We start from the raw sequence: 22,446 nt of genomic DNA, 5'->3' as shown, positions 1-22,446 counted from the left end.
GTGACACTGCCCCATGCAGGGTGTGGCAGAGAGGGGCCACTCAGCCTCGCTGGGCAGCACCCCCCGCCCACTTCTCCTGCTCCCACGTCTTTGCGAAATCCGGTGCCACAGCAGAAGTGTGGAGGATGTCGCCGGGGGTAATTGCAGGTTACACAGAACAATCTGAGGAATTAAAATCATATTTTCATTGCACCATAAAAACGTGAAGGCGGCGGGAAGGTGGCCCCGGGGTCAGGTGGAGAGCACCCTGCTCTGGCTCCACCCTGCACTCCCTGGGCCGTCCCCAGGGAAACACAGGATCGAAACCACTGTTGGCCCAGCACACTGGTCCCGCACTGGGCAAGGGAGACTGGGAGAGCGGCCGCTTTGCCCACATTGCCCACATTGCCCTGCTGGGCCCTGGTTCCTGCCCTGGCTGTGCAGCTACCTGGGTGGGGGCTCTGGGCCAGTGTCCCACTAGAGTAGTGAGGTGTGTGGATGGCCAGTGCCTGCGGGGTCCCCTGGGCCTGGTCTGCAGCCAGGTGCTTGCCAGTTCAGCACCAGCCCTGAGAGGGCCTGGGGCAGCAGTGCTGGCCTCTTTGTGGCAACTCTTCACCTGCGGCACCCATTGCTTGTAAACTGGGCTGGACCCCTGCCCGCCACTTACCAGGAGGGTATAAGCCCCTGTGCAGCAGGAGCCCAAGGACCCACGGCTGCCTGGGATGTGTGTGGTGGATGGTTTGGTCCCTCCTAGGGGATGCGCAGGCCGGCTGAATGGGCCACACAGCGTGGGAGAGCTGAGGTCACAGAGAGCAGGTTTGCAGTACATGGTGTGTTCTGGGAAGAAGGGGCACGCAGAGAAAACCACCTGGAGGGGCCAGTGGGGACATGGACGTGTGGGTGGCTCTCAGGCCACCAGCAACAGGCACTCCTGGTCGGCTGGGCGGGCAGGGAGGCGAGAGGCCCTCCCGGCAGAGTGCGGCCCAGTGTGTACTGTGGGCTCCACACAGCTGCATCCTCTCCATCACCACAAAAGCACCAAGGCCATTTCAAGTTTTCCCCGTGCTCCCTGGCAGGGGCTGATCCCAGGGCCGAGGAATCCACAGGCCCTCTGCCCCCTTTCTGGCTGCTGCCCACAGCCACCCCCCAGAGCCCAGGCAGCAGGTGTAGGCTGACCTCCCAGCCTGGCGGTGCCTCCAAGGCAAAAAACTTGCAGGCCTAGAGGCGAGCCCCACCCACAGGATCCAGCCCAGGCATGCCACCAGCCGTGCGTTAAATGGGACATGGCTGATCTGGAGCTGCACTTGTGGGAGGGCCTGGCCCAGCACTTGGCATCTTAAGTGGGCGTCTGAGAGCTCACGCGCACGCTTCACACAGCAAGTCGGGCTCCTGCAGGCCCATTAAGGTGCAAAGGCATTCCTCTGTGTGCTGACAAGCAGCGTCCCATCCAGGGCTCCGGGCCGGCAGACTAAGTGATGTTTTCTTAAGGAAGACACGCGATTAGCCACAGCTAAAGCCCCAGCACAATACAGGGCCGGGCCGTGGCTGTCAGCGCTGTCTCTCGGCAGTGACTGACAGGCACTCCCCAGCCCATCAAGCCTCAATGCACAGGATTAGCCTGACGCGGCCGACAAGCTGACTTGGAGGGCCACAGTGGAAAATCGGCAAAGTGACTGACATCCGGGGACAGAGAGCCTCACACAGCCCTGCTACCTCCTGTCATGGGCCTGCCCGCTGGCGGGCTGTTCCAGAACAAAGCCGGTGTTGCCGCCCCTCCCGAGAGCCTGCCCGGCACTGGGCTGCCCTTCTTGCTTCAAGATGCAGAGACCCAGGCAGAGGGTCCCAGGAAAAACCCTCAGTGGGCGTCTTCAGGCCAGAGGCCAGGCAGCTGTGGGGCAGGTGGGGCAGCTCCGCCTCCTGCTTAGGTGGGGTCCCTAGCACTGCAAGTCTGCTCCCCTCTGCCCAGGGCTGCTTGGAATTGTGCTCGGGGGTTCAAGGGGCCCCAGTGGACCCTGGGCTGCCCTGGATGGAAGCTACTCATGATTGAAGAGGGGCCTGGTGGCCTGGCCAGACCCCACCCACCTGGTCGATCCTAGGGGACCATCAGGGACACCACAGGCAGAGCACACTTCAGAAAAAGCACCCTCTTTATTTGCATTGCAGAAATGCCAGGGGGCTCGGACATGGGTGCCCACAGGGTAGGTTTCCACCCAGGTCGTCATCATCTGGCACCAAGGAGCCTGGGGGGGTGCCCAGCGGCAGAGGCTGAGAGGTGCAGGGGTGAGGTGGACAGTCCCCTGAGCCATCCCTGCGGGGCACACGGGCCACCTGTCCAGCACTTGCGCTCCATGCTGACCGTCTCACAGGCACTCCAGGAGAGGGGTGAGGCCCCCCAAACCTGGCCTGCAGCCGTCCTGCCAACAACAGGAAGGTCAGCACAGGGCAGCCACCCCCGCCTCACATCAGCCTAGCTATGTCTCCCACTGCCACACCCAGGGACCCCCAAGGGAGATGGGTGAGAAATAAACCCAGCAGAGAGTGGCCCCACCTCAGGGCGATGCGTCACAGGGAGCGACGCAGTGCTACAAAAATATTTTGAAATGATAAAAATTTATAGCAGGCTCCTAACAAAACAGCTCTGGGAGGTGTAATGTTCTGATAAGAGTTTCCTCAGGATGCCCTTTGTTTATCCCTATCAAGAGCGGCCCCGCCGGGGGGGAGGCAGCCACAGTGAAGCTGGGGGCCCTGAGTACCCCCAGAGAGGCCTCCCCAGAGCCCCTCGGCACCATGCGGACCCCAGAGCCTGTCCACAGGCATCTTGCGGGGAGCCCACTGCTCTGCCTGGTCTCCACCTCAGCCCCAGGGGAGAGATGGAGCCCAAACACCCCAACCCGGGAAGGGGCTGACAGCTGTGGGGGTGCCCCAGGTGGGCTGGATGGCACGGGCTGAGGGCCCACCCTGCCCCGGCCCCCGCCCTGCAGCCCGGGCCGGAGGATGCACTATCAGACCATGAGGCGAGGGGGCTCTGGCACAGGCATCCCTGGGGCAGAGGCCAGGAGCCCTCGCCAGTTTCTTCCTCCCCAGAAGAGGTCACGATGAACAACACACCCTCCAGTCAGCCTGGCTCTGCAGAGCTGGAACAGAACCAGATGTGCAGGGCAGGCTGGGCAGGGCCGGCCATCACAGGGCAGCGTCTCCACCTTCTGGGAGACAGGGAAACGAGTGGGTGCTGAACTCTGCAGGAGCCAGGCCTTGGTGGGAGGCCAGCTTCCCGACTGCAGCCCCTTGTGGAGCAGCAACTTGAGATGCCCGACTTTAGCCCACCTGGGACACCTTCCACGCCAACATCCACCTGGGATAGGCTGCTAAGGATGAGCCCCGTTTCTTGATACCTCCTGTGTGTGGGGAGCAGCTGTGGCCAGGCCGGGGTCTGGGGTCCCCCGGGGAGGTTTGGGCCCCTGGGGACTTCCCCTCCTGCCTGTCACTGCTGTGGCCTGGTTACAGGACGGAGCACCCATTCTGGGTGGCATGGCAGGTGCAGCCTTGCTGTACACCTGGAGGGAGCCCATGGCCAGGGCTCCTGCACCCCTGCCACGTGCCCTGTCCTCAAACAGAGCCAGCCCCACCTGCATACCTGGGTCTGGCCTCCGAGGAGCTGGCGGCGGGCGCACCATGTGCCCCGGCCTGCAGGGATGGCGCTTACCCTCAGCAGCCTGTCACCGTGGGGTCCAGGCCTGAGCGCTTGGAGATGCGCAGCTTGACTACCTCCTCAGAGCATGTGGGATGGATACCCACGGTCCGCATCACCTGCGCATAGGAGGCCCCACACCTGCACATGGGGGATGGGGGAGGCAGGCGGGGTCAGCACAGGGAGGGGGGTCCGCAGCATCCCATCCCTGGGAAGAGGAGGGCCTCAGTGGCCGCTGGTCTCCTCACTGTCCCCTGACCCCCAGCCAGCAGCCAGGACCCCTGCCCACACCCGTGGGTGCCGTCCACCTCCCTCCCAGCAGATGCCTAGTGCTCGTCCAGCCCACCTCCCACCCAGCCACGCCCTGGCTTGCCCTGGCCTGGCTTCCTGCTGTTCCATCCTCCGCCCCTAGGCACAGTCCTGCCTTAGGCCTCTGCTCTCTGCTTTACCCACGGACAGCGCATCCTGGCCTCACCACACCACCACCTCCCAGGCCCCACATCCAGCCAGCCACCTCTCTCAGGCCATGCACAATGTCCCAACCTCCAACTACCCCTGTCAACCACCTAGAGGCTTTGCCACGGCTTCCTTTGACCCCGGGACCCCGAAAACACACAGCCTGAGCCCAAGACCCAGGCAATGGCCCCAGCTCCAGAAGACACACAGCACCCCTGGGGTGGCTCTCCAGGCATTGGCACTCTGCTCATGGTGGCGTGGTGCTTGGCCAGGTGGGCAAGGGCCCTAGCAGTGACCCGGGGCCACAGGGGACACCTCACTTGGCTCTGGCTGGCTCAACAGTGTCTGGCTGGGGCAGAGCCACCTCTTGTCCCCCCGAAACCCGCCCTGTCTGAGGAGGGGCCTGAGGAATCTCTGCTGCAAACCCACGAAGGCCACATAAATGCAGCAAGAGTGGCAGCAGCTCTCCACTGTAGGACTGCCGGCACTCGAGGGACACCCGGCTGCGCATCGCATCGCGGCCTGCATTCCTCGGGACTTACTTGATCCCCAGAGCAAATCCTTGAGTAACTTCGCCTGCGTTGGGGCCGAGGAAGTGCAGGCCCAGCAGCAGCTGCGGGGGCTCCCTCAGGCACACCATCTGAAAGCCGCACATCTCAGCCACCAGCCCAGGAGGGGGCTGGGTTGCGTCCACCCTGCATCCACCCTGCACCCTGCCTGGGGGGCATGGGTGGGGCCAGTCCTCGGGTGTTCACCCTGCCAGGCTCTTTGCCACCCTCCCTCTCATCCTCAGCACCCTGGGCCACAGGGATGCTCACCTTTACATAACACTGGGATGCATCCCGTCCAGCCACCGTGAACTCCAGTGGTTTATAATGGGCGTGATAGACCTGAGGACAGGATACCAACCCTGGATCAGTGCTGGGACAAACAAACCTCGTGGCACCTGCAGCTCCCACAGGCTGCATGGGCAAGGCAGGGTCATGGCGGGCAGCAACCATCCATCTGGCCTGAAGGTCTGGTCTGGGATGGGGATGAGGGCTTGGCTGGCCACGGGGTGTGTGCAGGCCCTCTCACATGCAGGCAGCCAGTGGCTGGAGCCATGCTCTGCAGGACAGACCCTCTCCCACCCAGGCCTGGGACCCCCGTAGACCACAGCAGCAGAACAGGCATCAGACAATCCAAGCAGCCAGGCCGAGCACAGCAAACCTGGGAGGACATAGCTCCCCTACGACAAACGGCGGAGGCAAGAATGGGTGAGCAGGCGGCCTCCTGGGCTCCCTCAGGCACCCTGGTGCTCTCTTGGCCCTCACTGGAGCAAGGCCGCTGCGGCCACACTGGAGCCAGAGCTGTTGGACAAAGGCTTTCTCAGCACCTCTGAAGGGCTCGACAGCGTGTCCGAGGCTGCGGCCAAGTAAAAAATGAGTGGGGCCCTCACATGTGCTGCACAGCCATTATTAATTAATGGAACTTCAGAGAATATTGTTCTAACTAAGACAGAATTGAAAAGAAAACAAACAGAGTATTTGGCCATTCAACATCGTGGAACATAAAACAACATTATAAAATGCCAGGAACACATGTCCCAGCACACTTGTGATGAATCAAACAAAAATAGCAAATAAAGTGCCTCGGGGAAGGCTGGCCTGTCAGGTCCGTCCTGTTGATGGAGAGTTCTGGGGTGCAGGGGGAAGGGGCCAGCCCTGGAGCCCAGTGACTCATCCCCAAAGGCCACAGGCCCCACCGCCCAGGCCGCAGGCTCCGGTTTCTCTGGGTGCCTGCAAGCTGCCGCGGCAGCAAGATGAAACCGCACCGAAGGCTTCCAGCTACCATGGCCCAGCAGGCTTCGGAGCCCCCGCATCCCTCCAGGCCACCCCAGAGCCACAGCCACCTGCCAGAGCAGACCCCCAAAGCAGCCTTGCTCGATGAAAACCCCTTTCCTCCAGGGTGAGTGCCTGAGCCTGGAAGAAGCTGGAAGGGGATGGGTGTCAGGATGCGGTGGAGGGCAGGGGGGTGAGGGGCTCTCGCCTGGGAGAAACCCTGGGCAGTCCAGGAAGACGAAGTGCAGGGTGGTGGGGGGCTGGGGGTGGAAGCAGAGGTCGGAGGCCCCTGGGAGAAACCTTTCTGGGTAGAGTGGGATTCACGGCCCTGCGAGGTGGGGACAGCACAGAGGCACCTTCGGGCCCTGGTGCTTTCAGGGACAAGCGGCTGTGTGCTGCAGTGGGGCCAGCGCTCAGCTGACCTCAGCAGGGGAGCGGGTGGCACCATGGTGGTGACCCTGCTGGTGCTGGGCACCCCTGCAGCACGGCTGGGGTGGGGCTGGGGGTTTCTGGGCCACAGGGCTTCTCCTTGCCCTCAGAACAAGGCAGCCAAGGGCCTTCCCCTCACTGCTGTGACACATGGTGGCAGAGACCAGAGGCACCTAAGCCCAGTCACCCCAAGGCTGCCAAAGCCCAGGCACCCCCACTTCTGAGGCTGCCCCCAACGTGTCCCTTTCCGCTACACACAGCCACTGCTCAGGGCCCCTGGAAAGGAGAGACCTTGACACCCTGCTCACAAGGCCTCCGCCCAGAGCGTGGGGCGAGGTCTCGGAGTCGCCACTGTCCTCAGCTGTGCTGCTCCCGGGCCTCACCTCAACATGCTCCTGCCCGTGGCGAGCCACTGCCTCCTCCTCGGACAGCCCCACACAGCCATACTCCAGCGGGGTGAAGACGGTCGTGGGAACCTGAAAGCAGGTCTGGAGTCAGGGAGGGCCCTTGGGCCCCCAAAACCGAAGTTCCCCACTGCATGTGACACAAAGGGCAGCGATCACAGACCAGGACCAGATGCGCCCAGAGCAGGCTGCAAGCACAGTAGGCGACCCACCTGCCCGCGCCTGCGCCACACTCTCAGAACTGAGCCCCACACGCATGCTTGCACACACACGTGTGCACAACACACCCGCATAAGCGCACACACACACATGCCCACACCTACATGCAGACACACAGCGCACAAAGGCCCCTCACCCCAGAAGAGCTAGCCTCGAACTTGGCCTCTCCCGGGCTGTACGTGGCGTCCTGCTAGAGAACTCACATTGTCGTAGTCCATCAGATCTGAGGACCCGCCGAAGAGCCGCTGCACCAGGAGCCTCCCGGCCATGATCGCTGTGGGTGTCAGCTCAGGCCGCCCCTTGGGGAAGGGACAGGGGGCCACGTCAGCACCATGTCCGGGGTTATATGCAGCCCCCATGCCATCACCCTTTGCCCTCCGAGTGGGCATCTCCCTTTAGAAAATCCCCAACACTGGCACCGAGCACGGTGACGTACAGCATTCCCTCTAGAGCTCGTCCTCCTGCAGGGCATCCCAGGGACCTACGTAGGTTGCTCATTCTCCTGTTTGCTGTCCTCCACCCTGCCCTGGGAAAGGAGTCCGCTGCTGATGAGGCTGGCCGTGCCACCCTCACACGCTCAAGCCTTCTCTTCAAACCCCTTCTGCACATTGCTGACCTCAGAGGGCTGCCCCATGACCAAGCTCAAAAGAGCCGCTGCTACCGTTTTCATTCACTGGAATCCCCGGCTAAAAAGGGACCCCAAAGCATTCTATGTGCTCCTGATGTGCAGCTTGACCTGCACGTCACAGTCCATAACAAATTCCAAATCAGAACGTCGCTGTGCTGGAGATCCCTCTGTCCCAGGGTGTGCCCAGCCTTGGGGGTTCCAGCACCGTCCTCTGGGATGGGCTGCCAATCACCTTGGCAGCAGGAAATGCAGATGTTGTTTGGCATTCCAGAAATGCATAGAGATCCGTGGAGATAAACTCAGAGCGCAGCCTGCGCATTCCAGCAGGCCTGACTAACTACGGAAACATCCCGGCTGCGCACAGCACACAACATCTCATTAAACAATAGCCCCCGCCCCGCCCACAGGCTCTTACATCTCATTAAACAATAGCCCCCGCCCCGCCCACAGGCTCTTCCCAGCCGCTCAGCGTACCACTGGTTGGGTGTTAACTCTTTGGACTATTCAGAATGACCTTTCTGACAGAGTGGATTTAATGTTTAAATAAAGAATGCCTTTGTGTGCGCCATGCATTTCTGGCAAAACAGTTTGAAATGTTCCAGTTTCCAACACAGAAGCCTGGGAGCTACACACTTGCAGAGGGAAAACTCAAGACTCCCAGACAGAAGGGAGGCTTCCCGCTGTGCACAGAGATGCACATGGCGCTGTCTCAGGGTGCAGTGCCCACAGGATGCAACAGACCCTGCAATCAGAGACCACTGCACCTACATGGTCCACAGGCAGAGGCTGCGCTTGCAGAAATCACTGAGCAGCTGAAGCATGCAGCTAAGCAAGCTGGGGCTGCAGGGTGACTGAGGCACATGGAGCCACATGCTCTGTCCACACAATCGGGTCAGCTAGATGGGCCCTACAGGACCCTGCAGGGTCCGCCTGGAGCCTCAGAGTGTGACCTTATTTGGAAATAAGATCTTTGCAGATATAATTAAGGTAAGGATGGAGATGAAGTCATCCTGGATTAGGGTGGACCCTAAATCCAATGGCAGAGAAACTGTAAGAGGCAAATCAGGGCCCAGAGACACACCCAGGAGACTGTCACATGATGACGAGGCAGAGAGAGAAGTGATACAGCCAAAACCCGAGGGACGCCTGGGGCGTCCTACCCCAGAGGCTTCTGAAGGAGCCTGGCCCAGCTGACACTTTCTGAGATGGAGTCTCGCTCTGTCACCCAGGCTGGAGTGCAGTGGCACGATCTTGGCTCACGGTAACCCTCGCCTGCCTCCTCCCGAGTTCAAATGATTCTCCTGCCTCAGCCTCCCGGGTAGCTGGGATTACAGATACGTGCCACCACGCCTGGCTAATTTTTGTATTTTTTTAGTAGAGACGGTTTCACCATGTTGGCTAGGCTGGTCTTAAACTCCTGACCTCAAGTAATCTGCCTGCCTCAGCATCCCAAAGTGCTGGGATTACAAGCATGAGACACTGCACTCAACTCCAGCTGACACTTTGATTTCAGACTACTGCCCCCAAACGTGAGAGAATCCATGTCTGTTGTTCTGGGCCACCCGTGTGTAGTGATTTGGTACCACAGCCCCAGGACGCTGACACTGACAGGTCTCGCTACAAAGAAGCTCTCAGGGACCCTCCAGAGCCACTTTCAGCAGCAGGCGCTGGACACATGCAGGACAGGCCGAGCACTCCTGAGGCTGCCGGGGTGCAACATCCCAAGACTGACCACCCAGGTCCCTCACTGGGGCCATGGGTAAGGAGGGCTCCAGAGCCCCCACCCAGGAAAGACTGGAGCTGGTCTCCACGTCACAGCAGCAGCTGAGAGCAAAGGACCTGCCCCGGTGTGACGCCCAGAGAGGCAAGCCAGAGGATACTGAGGTGGGGAGGGCGGGGCCAGGTGGGCCCGAACTGGACCTGCCTCTCAACCCTGTGGGGACAGGACGGCCCCAAGGCCATGGTGGCATTTCTAAGCCTATGCCTCTAGCCTACCTGCCAGGGTTTGGGGCCTGTGTGCAGAGCTGACCCACGCCCCATTCCCAGCAGGCATCTGCTGCTGGTGCTTGCAGCTGTCTTTAGACCGTCCACACTCCCGCCACAGAAAGGAAAGGAAAGGCAGAGAGCCGAGGCCCATGTCCAGGTTACCCCAGAACTCCAGACAGGCTGGCCCTGGGGTTTGGCCCAGAGCCTCTGTGATCAGAGAAAGTGTCGTTTCTCTCCCACAGGATGGCAGCAGCTGGAGCCCAGCGAGCAGGGGTGGTGGAGCAGGCAGGGGCAGGGGCCCTGGTCCCAGGACGCATGCCATACCTCCACCACGTCACCAATGGCGTAGATGTGGGGCACAGAGGTGGCTTCCCGGGAGTCCACCAGGATCTTCTGAGTGTCGGGGCTAGTATCTACCCCAGCCTTCTCCAAATTCAGACTTCTGGTGTCTGGGACTCGACCTGAAGGAAATAGAGAGGGGGCTGAAAGGTCATCTTCAGTGGCTTTGACCTAGAGCCGTTGTGTTTAAACTATTTCTCAGAATATCCACTTAGGGACTGGGTGCAGTGGCTCATGCCTGTAATTCCAGCACTGTAGGAGGACAAGGTGGGCAAATCACCTGAGGTCAGGAGTTCGAGACCAGCCTGGCCAACATGATGAAACCCTGTCTCGGCCAGGTGTGATGGCTCACGCCTGTAATCCCAACACTTTGGGAGGCCGAGGCAAGTGGATCACCTGAGGTCTGGAGTTCAAAACCAGCCTGGCCAACATGGTGAAACCCCATCTCTACTAAAAACACAAAATTACCTAGGTGTAGTGGTGCACATCTATAGTCCCAGCTACTCGGGAGGCTGAATCGCTTGAACCCAGGAGGCGGAGGCTGCAGTGAGCTGAGATTGCACCATTGCGCTCCAGCCTGGGCAACAAGAGCAAAACTCTGTCTCAAAAAAAAAAAAAAGAAACTAAAAGAAAGAAACCGCGTCTCTACTAAAAATACAAAATTAGCTGGGTGTGGTGGTGTGCACCTGTAATCCCAGCTACTTGGGAGGGTGAGGCATAAGAATAGCTTGAACCTGGGAGGTGGAGGTTGCAGTGAGCCAAGATCACACCACTGCACTTCAGCCTGGGTGACAGAGTGAGACTCTGTCTCAAGAAAAAAGAACGTCCACTCAGAACTGGCCAAACGTGAAGCACCAGCAGCGTAGAGGGGGTCCTGGCCTCTGCAGGAGGTGGCAGGCAGGTCTGAAACGGACGCTGGTCAGATGAGACAAGGCACATGAGACAGCCGGCACAGGAGACAAGGCAGGGGTGCCACCCGCGGAAACTGGAGTCGGCCTTAGACTGGTTCTTGACACTCGGGAAAGGAAGAGGCACTTGCCAATGCTGGCGCTCCCTGACATCAAAGAGTGCTAAGCGCGGGACTCCAGAATCTTCCACATGCCCAGGCCTCAGGCCCTGCTACAGGGCCACCAGCACAGTGCCAATGGCTCTGGTACTGACTTCATCCGGAGAAACCAGCCCTTCGTGGGGAGCTGTTGGCACCTGGCCTGCCTGGCCTCCCTGCATCTGTCTGCAGCACTGCAGCCTGATACCTTCAGGCAGTGAGACCCATCAGCTCCCAGGCCTCAAGAGTCCAGAGGGGCCTCCTTCAAGGGACACCTGCTGGCTCCCGATGGCCTCCTCCCTATCTGGACAAGCTGAAGAGGAGCCAGCCACACCCTGGACTGTACCCCAACGATGCTCAAGTCCTGGGATCTGGTCCTCTGCCCAGGTAGGGCTTGAAGGTCTCTCCCCATTAGGAGAAAGCAAGAACCCACAACCCGCTAGTAGAGGGCCAAGTGAGCAGAGCTAGCAGCCAGGTCTCCCGCCTGCTCCGTGCTGCAGCCCCTCATGGCTGCCTGGCACACAGCCCCAGCCTAGAGACCTCAGGGCCAAGGGGAGCTGAGCTAAGGGGCAGCGTCCAAACTAAACACCGTGCCCATTCTAGGGGGCAGCTGGCTCAGCTGATCCTGCTCTTGGGTGCAAAGGCCAAGAGGGGCAGGGGATGGCCAGTCCAGGGGGTCAGCACAGCTGCCCCCTGCGTCTCCACATAGCCTGGGGCCTGGAGAGAGGGCACCGCATGGGCCTCTTCACAGCTGAACAGCCAGCAGAGGTCCCTTTCTCCCCTAACTCAGATGGGTGTGGTTTTGCCAGGCCAGCGGGCGGCCACAGCAGCTTTTCCCTCCCAATCCCAGCTGCTCTCAGCTCCCAGGGGCTCAGGATGATCCACCGATGGCAAAGGCGATTTGGCATCAAAAGCATAGCTCCCCTACTCATCGTGGCTGGGACAAACCAGCTGCTGGCCGGTATGCGGGTGGCGCCCACCTAAGCATCTGGAAGCTGAAGCTCCCGTGAGAGGGAACCCTTAAGTCTCCAGCTGCTGTCCCAGGGCGGGAGTCAAAACATACCAGCTTGGCTAAGCCAGCTTGCGGGAGGCCGGCTCCAGCCTCTGTGCTCTGCTCAGCCGCAGGAATTGGGTGCCGGGAGGGCTGGCACCGGTCGGGGATCAGCCCAGACACAGGGGATGCCAGCCCACATCAGAGGAAGGAGCTGGGCCCCATGGGCAGGGCTGGGGCACAAAGGAGGGGCCGTGGTCCCTGCAGGCAGGGGGCTCACGCTCAGCCGTCTGGTCCCTCTCCAACCTGGTATCCAGCCCACCAGGCCCAGCACTTCCTGGTGCCTGCTCCGTGCCAGAACAGAACATCTGACGCTGCACCCACACTCTCCTCTGCACGCTTGCCTGGCTGGTCCTGGGAAGCCAAGAGCACTCATCATGTTCCTCATGGTAACTACGGCAACTATAGACCTTGTAGGTGCTGACCAAACCCTGTCCCCAGGTCCCGAAGGAAATAAAGATAAATTTAAAAGTAGTCACAAGAGATAAAAGAGGCATGGAACTAGGTGGCCCATCCAAAGCCAGGACTCTTCCGCACATGCTGTGTGGATCACTCTGGGAAGTCGGTGGGAATGTAATGGAGCCACTAATGTGAAAAGCATGACAGCTGGACAGGCTGGATGGCCAGGGGAGAGTGGGCTGCGCGGCACAGACAAGCCTGGCCCCGCAGGGACTCCACAGCCCTTCGGGAATGAACAGCAAAAGAAGAGTGAGTGGCCTGTGGCAGGCAGCTGGCTCAGCCCTGAGGAGGGCAGCCCAGGGCACTGTAGGGTTAGAAGCTGGGCCGGTGGGAGGTGGCTGGGAGTGGGTGCAGGGAAGAGGCCAGCTCCACTTGGGTGAGGCCACGTCCCTAGCTGTGGCCAGCCCTGATGGCAGGACACCAGGCCCTGAGCCCCACTATGGGTCTTGCTGAGCAAAGGACTGGGCAGTGGCCAGAGACGGGCCAGATCTCCCTGCTGGTGCTGGACAGCCAATCAGGTGTCCTAGGCCCTACTGGCTCAGGCCTGGAGCCCTGCAGGAGGTTGGACGACTCGTGCCGAGGTGGGGACCCAGTGGGGCCCGAATGGTGTGAGCAGCAGGATGCGGTGGCTGTGCCCAGTCAGCTCCCCACCATTTCCCTCCTATGCCAGGATAAAGCAGTTGTGCCTGGTCAGCTCCTGACCATTTCCCTCCTATGCCAGGATAAATGTGCACCACTCAGGCCATTTGGGGAAAGAAGGGTGCCTGCACCGGTGTCTTTTGCCCTGCTTGTTGTGCTCAGAGCTTTCCCAGCTGTGCCTGTGGCCCACTGCAGGGCTCCCCATGGGGCGGCTCTGTGCTCCCTGCAGCTCCGTCCTCGCAGCCTTGGCTTTTGAGCGCCCAGTGCAGCGTTTGCCAAGTGCTGCTGAATGGCCCCTCCTGGGGTAGGACAGGCGCTCTCGAGTCTCTGCTTCCTAGACACCACCAGGATGGAGACCTGGGGCACCGGCTTGCCATGTGTCAGTTGAGTTCCTGGGGCAGATCCTCAGAGGAAGGGCGGCCAGCTGAGTGGGGGCTTCCAGGCGCAGAGCAGTCCTTAGACTCTGTTCCTTCCTGGGGCAGGCGGCGCACAGCACTCTCTGTCATGCTGCTTTAATTTGCACTTCTTTGATGACTAGTAAGATGAAGTAATTTTTGGCCACGTGTTTATGAACCGTATTTCCTCTTTTGTAAATTGCCAGTTCCTGCCTTTTCTCATGCATTTATAGGCGTCTTCACCATGTTCCCGCTTTGTGAGAGCTTATTACGTAATGGATACATGACACTCTGGCATATTTTCTGCAAACAACAAGGGCATTAAAATTCCAGGTACAGCTCTTCAGGCTGCACTCATGAGCAGTTGTGGGCCACGGGATTCGTGGGCAGAGGAAGGGCACCAGCTCTGTGTTCCTTGCGCACATGAAGCATGAGGGCTCATAGGCCTGCATGCTGTGGACTTTGCTGAGCGGCACAGCTACATCAAGGGCACCTTGAAGGACATCCCCCTGCTGAGATGGTCTCCAGGATCCACACCAGTTTAAGCAGCAGACAGAGGTGTCCATCACCACCAAGGGCCTCCACACGGGCCAATTTGTGTTTGTGTACTGTACCAAGAGGGCCCAGCTGGACGTCGGCAGCGTCCTCCCTGCAGGCACCACACCTGTACCATCAAATGCTGCCTGGAGGAGAGGCTGAGACTGGAACTTGTTGGCCTTTGAGAACTACACCGCAGTCACCAGGGAGACTTAAATGAAGCTGCCCTCCAAGAGGATCATCTCAGCCAACAGAGCTGTGGTCAGCGTGGGAGCCAGAGGTGGCCGAACTGACCAGCCATCCTGAAGGCAGGCCATGCCCACTACATATAAGGCAAAGAGGAGCTGCTGACCATGGTGCAGAGTACGGCCACAAGCCCCAAGGAACGTCCCTTCAGAGATGGCAACCACTGGCACGCTGGCAAACCTGCCACTGCAGAGATGTCTCTGCTGGTAGCAAAGTGGGTCTCATTGCTGCCCACTGGACTTGGTTCAGAATTGGGGCTGACGGGCCCAACACAGTTTGTCCTTCTGCCAAAAAAATAGTAATTCCAGGTACAAATGGACGTTCTCACTTCCTGTGTATATGTGTGGCTGGCCCACAACACTGACACTCAGGAAGCACTGGGCTGAGCACCTTTGCAGCCCGGAGCTGCCTCCAGCCCCAGGCCCAACAGTGCAGCACCCCTGACGCAGGACAGCCCATCTCCGCGTGTGGCCAGTGCTAGGAACAGCCATGCAGGGCAGCCCTCCTCTGATCACAATGAGAGCCCCACCAGCTGCTGTCAATGGCCCAGGAGATGGAGGGCAGCCACCATGCTTGTCCAGCCAGCCTGGCCCCAAGGAGGGACCAAAGAAGGCTGAAGCCCAAAAACCACCCACACAGTCACCATGGGTCACTTCCACCTGTTCTGATGGACACAGGGACAAGGGGACGGCCAGCCGCATGCAGTATCATGCGCCTCTCTCATCCGTGATGGGAAGAACAGGCATGCCTTCTGATTTCATGCCCGCCTGGGACACATGTTCCCAAGAGAAGAGCAAGGAGGAGGTGCCCCAGGTGAGAGGTAAGTGCCAGCAGGAGTACAGCAGGGTGAGCCAGTGGCTGTGATCCAGACAAAGGCAGCCAGGGCCAAGCACTGCGCCTGAGGACGAGGCTGTGGGAGTGGGAGGCTCCAGGGCCGGTGGGCGATGCGAGGCGGGCACGGCTTCACACACAGGCCCTGTGGGCCACCTGGCGACTGTCTCATGAGGCATGCGGCCCCCAGAGCCAGCCACTCTCACGGGGCCTGGCCTGCCACTTGACCCAATGAGGCACCTTGGACCAGGCACAGAAGAGCATGTGCCTTTGGAACTGGACTTAGATTCTTGAAGCTTATTTTTTAAAAATATTTATCTTTTTTTTTTTTTTTTTCTGGAATCGCCCCTTCTCAATGAGCCCCAGGCCCCTACCCGCAGCTATGAGCCCACCAGGGGGAAGGGGACGCACCTGCCCTGCTGGCCTCAGGTCCCATCGAGACTCCATGTTAGCTGAATAAATGAGTGAGCCCCTGGGCCTCAATGGGACCTGATTGGCCACTCGCTGTGACTGCCAGCAGCCACCAGGGACCCCTAGGTCATCCCAGGGGTGTCTCATACCCAGGGCGGCTCCTCGGGGAGTGAGGGTGAGCTTCCCCGAAGGCAGCATAAGGGCCTTTCCTACTCAAGCTGCCTATGTGCATTATGATGCGTAAGACCCCACAGTCAACCTTGGAGTACGGCACAGCCCCCAGCTCAGGCCCAGAGGACCCCCAGGAAGGAGCGTGCTCTGTGGCGAGTGGTCATTATTGCTTTAACAGTTATTATTAGACCAGGCGCAGTGGCTCATGCCTGTAATCCCAACACTTTGGGAGGCTGAGGCGGGCGGATCATGACGTCAGGAGCTTGAGACCAGCCTGGCTAACACAGTGAAACCCCGTCTCTACTAAAAATACAAAAACTAGCTGGGCGTGGTGGCGGGTGCCTGTAATCCCAGCTACTTGGGAGGCTGAGGCAGGAGAATCGCTTGAACCCGGGAGGTGGAGGTTGCGGTGAGCCAGATCGCGCCCCTGCACTCCAACCTGGGCAACAGAGCTAGACACCGTCTCAAAAACAAATAAAAAACAATTATTATTATTATTATTATTATTAATTATTTGAAAAGAGGTTTCACTCTGTTGCTCAGGCTGGTCTTGAACTCCTGGGCTCAAATGATCCTCCCACCTTGTCATTCCAAAGTGTTGGGATTACAGGCATGAGCCACCTCACCCGGCCCTTTAACAATTGTTAACATAATTACAATTGCAACAGGTTGGCTGCCCCAGAGCACCTGCAGACATTAGAGGGTGCATGGTAATATGCATAAATGATGCTGACCTATCTCTAGAAGACTTTTCACCATGTTGTTCTTCTTTTTTTAAATTGGTTTCCACTCAGTTCTAATCATAAGTACTGAATTTGACATGGTAACAAGACCCAGCTCGACATCTATGTATGCAGGTGCCAGCTGGCCTGTCAGATAGCTGTGGGCTCTGGACATGAGTGTGAACTAGCCCTCAAGCCAAGCGTGGGGCACCAGGCTGGCGGGTAAGCACAGGGCGCTGCCTCCTCCTACTCTGGCCTGGCCTCTGTGAAGTGTTAGCACCACCATGAGCCAGGGCTGAGCCAACAGTGCTGTCTCAGAAGTAGCAGCGCACACCCGGGGCCACGTGGTGTGGAGGGGAAGGCCGCAGCCACCGCTCATAGGAAGAGCTCCATGAATGTTCATCTTGGCCCCACTTTAAAAAATATCAAACTCACAATGCAGGCAGATTTGGGTCTCTCTTGATGTCATTAATTACAAACTAAATTTGCACTAAAAGAAAAAGGTGTTAGACTATCAAAGAGGGGCCTCCGATCCGTGTCACCTGCTCAGGGATGGCCACTCCACCCTGAGAGCATGGAGGCGTGTGGATGCCAGGGTCACTGCTGGGCCCATCCCCACCAGGAAGAGCATAGCCACAAACTTGGTTTCACGCAGCTGCAGCAAGGCGCATCCCTGAGAGCAGTCCTGATGGGCCCACCGCAGCCCCCTCGCCCGGGCAGCATCCACACCCACTGCGGCCCCTAAGCCCCAGCTGCACCCACACCAGCATGGAGGGCATCCAGGAGGAGCCGCCCCTTCCCTCTCACCAGGCTTGGGATGCTCCCACCCATCCCCAGCTTGGTTCTTGCTTTCTGCCCTTTCCTGCTGCCTGGCACTCAACAGAGGGACAATCCACAGGGACTTGTGTAGCTGAGTCTGTGGTATACGGGAGCCATCAGCCGAGCAGAGCTGAGCAAAGACAGTTGCCTGCCACGTACATGCCAGCAAACAGTGCCTGGGTGGAGAGAGGCGCCCAGGGCTGCAGCCCAGCCTGTCAACAGCTCCCCTCCTGGGCACCGACAGCCCCCATCATCATCTCCTGGGCACCCCAGTCTCTCCGGCTGTGGTCCAGGCACACGTGCCACGTGGGGCAGACTATACACGGGCAGCTTGTGGGGGTGGCCTCTGTGTGGTGCCAAGAGGAAGCTGGGAAGCCAAGCTCCCATGCTCCACGCATGTTGTGTTTCAGGCTCTGATGCTGGTTTACACACAGGTGGACATCTCTGAGTTATCTAAGAGAAAGCCCAAAGAGGAAATGGCTTCAGTGGCTGGGGTAAGATCCAGACGGATTCCTTCCCTGGGTCTCGCCTCACCTGCCATATCACAAGGCCCCAGGCAGACCCGTGGCCACCCTCCCTGGCACTAAGGCACAACAGCTGCCTGGCTGTGGGATCCCCAGGTTTAGCGAGTCCCCTCCTGTGTCTGCTGGCTCTTCCGGCTGTGGGCAGGACTCCTGTAGTGCAGAGAGGGATACGCCAGAGCCTTCAGCATCTCACCCTCAAGAGAGGGACAGAGAACCATCCAGAGGGGCTGGGGACGCCAAAGGGGCACACGACGATCTCAACTTCCAGTTTCTCAGGGCTGCAGTCCAGAGGCAGTCTGTCCCTTCTTTAAAACCAAATCTAAACTTAACTGCACTTAGAAGCCTTTGCACTGGGAGGCGTTTGCTCAGGACACCCCAGCCTGGCCCTGCTCCCCTAGACAGCCAGGGATTCAGGCCACAACTGGTTAACTCAGCGGGCGAATTCAAGCCCGCAGCGGTGCTGGCTGACTGTCTTCACTCAGCGCTGTAATCGGCACATCTGCAGACAGGAAATCCTCCTCACTGAAGTTCCCAGTCTATTATCTGAGACACCTGGTGTGGGCGGGTGATTCAGAGACAAACAATGAGCGGGGGCCCCCTGCACAGCAATTAACTGCTTTAACTGCTAATATGTTTAATCCACCACGTGGAGATCAAGGCTGCCTCGAGGAAGGGGCTCGGGTCCTCCTCGGCTTCCAGACTGCAGGGCCCACTTCACAATGCCAACGTCCATGGTCCTCGCCAGCTGCGGCCAGGCACCAGGCACACAGGCAACGGGCAGGGCCAGCACTCGGCCCCACACGGGAGCTCTGTGCAGCACCTGGGCTCCTGCTGTGTGTGTGTGTACCGGGCACGGGGGCATCCCCCCTTCCTGTCGGAGCCCAGCTTGTGCGGACGTAGAGCATACTCGGGACAGGAAGCGGAGTCGGAGATGTTGGCATTGCCAGCTGTGCCACCCCTAGGGCGCTTTATTTTAACCTCCCAGAGTGGATCATCCTTTATTGCAAGTAGAAATAAAGCTTGGTTAAAGGCTTATCGTACAAACCAGCAGAAAACGCTCGCAGTTGCTGACCGGGGAAGCGGCTCCTGAATGTTTACAAAACCTGGCTCTGAGCAGCAGCGAAGTCAGCACATGCCCGAGCGGCCCCCAGCAGGCGCGCAGAAGCCGCGCCGCCCTTGGGAAGCAGGGTCAGAGGCCAAGGACTGCGAAAAGCTTCCACCCCCAGCATCAATCACGCCAGGCAGACTGTCTGGGGGATGCTCATTTTGAAAATACAAAAAAATAAAACAGACTCCTAGCAAGGGAGGATGGGCGAGCAGGCCACCGCAGCTCTGCAGAGTAGGGAGGGGCCTTGCTTGTTGCCTGCCAGGCTGACGCCCCGGCTTTCCAGGGACACAGCCCCCAGCCCATTGGTCTGCTACAACCCTATGGGCTCAGTCGAGGGCTGCCCCTCGGTTCAATGGCAACAGCTCCCTTATGCTGTGGGTGAACGGAGGTGTCAGCAGACAGAGGAGGAGGGCTAGGGTGCGGTGGGAGGGAAAAACTCACCATTTCCCCTTTAGAGTGGAGTTTATTTGGGAATGATAGTAGGAGGATAAATTTTGAAAGAAAAATAAAGTGGAGTTTAGGATGAGAACCATCAGTACACTTCAGAGTCCAAAATGTTACCTAATCCTTCATAGTGTTTATCATAATAAACTTACTTAAAATCTACTTTTACAACGTGACTGAGAGCATCGCTCTTGCTGACTGATCACCTCCGGGCCAAGAGCCCTGCGTGCGCTCAGGCGTCTCAGGTCCTCCCCGGTCATCACCTCTGCGCTTGTGTCCACTGCACAAAAGTGAAGCCTCAGCCGCTCCAGGCTGGTTTCCTTTCTGATTTCCCATTCCGAGTGACTGCTTCAGAAATGCATCACCCTATGACACAGCTTGTGCCTCCGGGAGCCCTCCCCCAGAGGACACTGACACCTGGCCAGCCCCATGCAAGCCCGGTTAGCTGATGGAGGTGGACCCAGGTGATCTGAGAGGGACCCTGGCTCTGATCTTGGGCTCTCACAGGAGACAACAGACCAGGCTCAGCACGGAAAGGCCTCGGAGAACTAACAACATTGACTAGGTTGCTCCCGCCTTCAACATGCAAGTTGACCGGGCGATTGGGAAAACTAGGAGCCTAAACTAGACGGCCAGGCACCGAGGTGGGTAGGACATCTGAGCAGGCATGCTGTATGTGCCGCCACCCACCCTGACGAGGACCCGCAGCCCTCCTTGCGGCAGCCCATCTGCAATGGCCTCCGCGCCCAGCTTTGCAGCAGGCCTGGGACAGGGCAGTGTCTGGGCGATCCCTGTTGGCTCCAGCTGCCCCTCGCCAGTCCCCTCAGACAGCTCCGGCCCAGGCCTGGGCACAGGTATCCCCTGGCTGCGTCCACACTCCCCACACCTGCTCGGCCTCTGCCCCATGCAAAACTGGACCTACACCTTACAGAGAGCAAGAAGGTGAGACCAGACTGTGCCCAGCAAGTTGTAGCCAGCCCACGCCTGGCCAGGAAACGCCCAGGCCTCTGCCCAGTACTGGAAGGGTGATGTCTTTGGAAGCCTTCGAAATGTGACTTCTGGAAAGGCCTGCAAGATGCCACTCCTGGCATGTAATGACCTGCCAGGCCCAAAGGGACCCACTGGGAAATACTGAAAGCCACGAGAAGGCTGGGCAGAACTTTAAAAAGTCTGCATCATTTTCATGTGCTGAAAACAGGCGGCCTGTGCACACCCATGTTCACAGCAGCATGATCCACAACAGCCAAAAGACGGAAGCAACCTAAGTGTCCACTGACAGATGATGGACACACATACAACTCAGCCTTCAACAGGAAGGAAATGCTGGCACATGCTACACAAATGCTAACTCTAACAGATGCTGCAACATGGATGCGCCCTGAAAACATTGTGCTAAGAGAAATGAGCCAGTCACAAAAGGACAAACACTGCATGATTCTACTTACGTGAAGTCCCTGGAGGAGTCAGATCCATAGAGACAGACAGTGAAGGCTGAGTGCCCGGGGCAGCAGGGAGTGAGTGTTTAATGGGGACAGAGCTCAGTTTGGAGATAATGGAAAAGTTCTAGAGATGGATGGTCATGCTGCTTGTACAATATGAACGTACTTAACACCACTGAACTATATACTTTAAAATGCTTAAGATGATGAATTTGATGTTATGTGTATGTCACCACAATTTTTAAAACTTTCAAATACATATCATTTTTATGTTAAAAACAACAAACTGGCTTGGCTGGGCACAGTAGCTCAAACCTGTAATCCCAGCACTTAGAAGGCTGAGATGGGAAGACTGACTGAGCCTGGGAGGTGGAGGCTGCAGTGAGCTATGATCACACCACCGCACTCCTCCTAGGCAACAGAGAGAGACCCTGTTTCACACGCAAAAAAAGAAAATAACCTAGCTGGAAAGCCTGAAGCAGCAAAACATTTAATATGCTAAAGAAAAAATACATACTGGCCAGGTGCGGTGGCTCACACCTGTAATCTCAGTACTTTGGGAGGCCAAGGCAGGTGGATCACGAGGTCAGGAGATGGAGACCATCCTGGCCTACATGGTGAAACCCCGTCTCTACCAAAAATACAAAAATTAATCAGGTGTAGTGGTGGGTGCCTGTAGCCCCAGCTACCCAGGAGGCTGAGGCAGGAGAATCGCTTGAAGCCGGGAGGCAGAGGTTGCCACTGCACTCCAGCCTGGGCGACAGAGCGACACTCCATCTCAAAAAAAAAAAAGAAAAGAAACATACCAAGACTTAAACCTGGAAGATGACAAGTAGGATTTATGTGCTGAAACCTTAATAAGCAATCGCTCAAGGGCCAGGGAAGGCGAGGACGATTGCCTAGTTGCTCCTCGATGAGGACACCTGGCTGATGCTGTCTCAGTCTCTTCTCTGGTTTTTTCCAGCACGTCCCACAGTGGTGGGGAGACACACAGAGATGCGAGGTGCTGGGGATGGCAAGATGGGCACAGCCTAGTGTGAGTGCTGCCCCACAGGCCTTCACGGTTGCTCTCGAGGTGCACTGGGGAGCGGCCAACCCGCCTGGCAGCCAGCAGGATGGGGGAGCCCTGGGAGGTGACAGGAAGTGGGGCAAAGATTCTCCATGCGCCTCAGGGAGACCAGAGACAGAGGGTGTGGCTCGACATGCCCTTACCTATGGCCCACAGGACGGTGTCGAAGGTGCCCGTGTCCTCCTTGCCGGTGGCGCGGTCCTCCCAGGTGACCTGCAGCTGGCCATCAGGGAGCCTCCTGACCCGGGAGGGGGCACAGCCCCTCAGGAACCGGGTGCCATGAGATGCCATGTGCTCTATGACCAAGGAGGACATTTGCTGCAAAGCACAAGAAGACAGGCCATGAAGACCAGGTGGCCGTGGGAGAGAGGCTCTGGCCCTGCCCTGCTCTCCAAGGCCTCAGTGAGGGGTGGAGAGGGGTCTGTGCGGAAGACGGGGTGAGACACCCCGCCCCCTGCTCTACGTCCTCTTGCTCTCTGTGGAGTGTCTAGCCCCTGTCCTGGCTCCAAGCCCTCAACCCTGGGCCCTATGGTCAGGATTCACTCAGCCTGTGGGCTCCACTCTAGATGCTAATTAACTAAGTCTTCA

At 58.5% G+C, this 22,446-nt stretch overlaps 1 protein-coding gene and 1 long non-coding RNA gene across 16 annotated transcripts in view; one reads left to right on the top strand and one right to left on the bottom strand.

Moving 5' to 3' along the window:
- Positions 1–2,108: 2,108 nt before the first annotated feature.
- The window catches only part of TXNRD2 (thioredoxin reductase 2), a 66,472-nt gene continuing 46,134 nt past the window's right edge, over positions 2,109–22,446 (bottom strand). For 6 of the 15 annotated variants that reach the window (XR_010125880.1, XR_010125871.1, XR_010125874.1 and 3 more), the window contains exons 11-18: positions 22,002–22,176; positions 9,934–10,070; positions 7,199–7,294; positions 6,756–6,848; positions 4,942–5,013; positions 4,666–4,763; positions 3,614–3,808; positions 2,109–2,393 (exon numbers count right to left, since the gene is read on the bottom strand). Coding sequence is in view for 5 of the 15 variants with exons in the window: in XM_054469215.2 (XP_054325190.2) it covers positions 3,685–3,808; positions 4,666–4,763; positions 4,942–5,013; positions 6,756–6,848; positions 7,199–7,294; positions 9,934–10,070; positions 22,002–22,176 (795 nt within the window). In the remaining 10 variants the exon portion in view is untranslated. Of the gene's footprint in view, positions 3,809–4,661; positions 4,764–4,941; positions 5,014–6,755; positions 6,849–7,198; positions 7,295–9,933; positions 10,071–16,418; positions 21,796–22,001; positions 22,177–22,446 lie in introns of those variants that run through there. The other 9 variants (XR_010125872.1, XR_010125875.1, XR_010125873.1 and 6 more) reach the window with 6 other exon arrangements.
- Positions 5,850–8,195, top strand: LOC134739262 (uncharacterized). Its single transcript, XR_010125881.1, has 2 exons — positions 5,850–6,070; positions 6,633–8,195. It is a non-coding gene; the product is annotated as an uncharacterized LOC134739262 (long non-coding RNA).

The sequence above is a fragment of the Pongo pygmaeus genome, chromosome 23 (assembly GCF_028885625.2).
Source record: "Pongo pygmaeus isolate AG05252 chromosome 23, NHGRI_mPonPyg2-v2.0_pri, whole genome shotgun sequence".
Classification (NCBI taxonomy): Eukaryota; Metazoa; Chordata; class Mammalia; order Primates; family Hominidae; genus Pongo; species Pongo pygmaeus.
The sequence above is the reverse complement of the archived record's forward strand: the minus strand, read 5'-3'. Positions and strand labels throughout refer to the sequence as shown.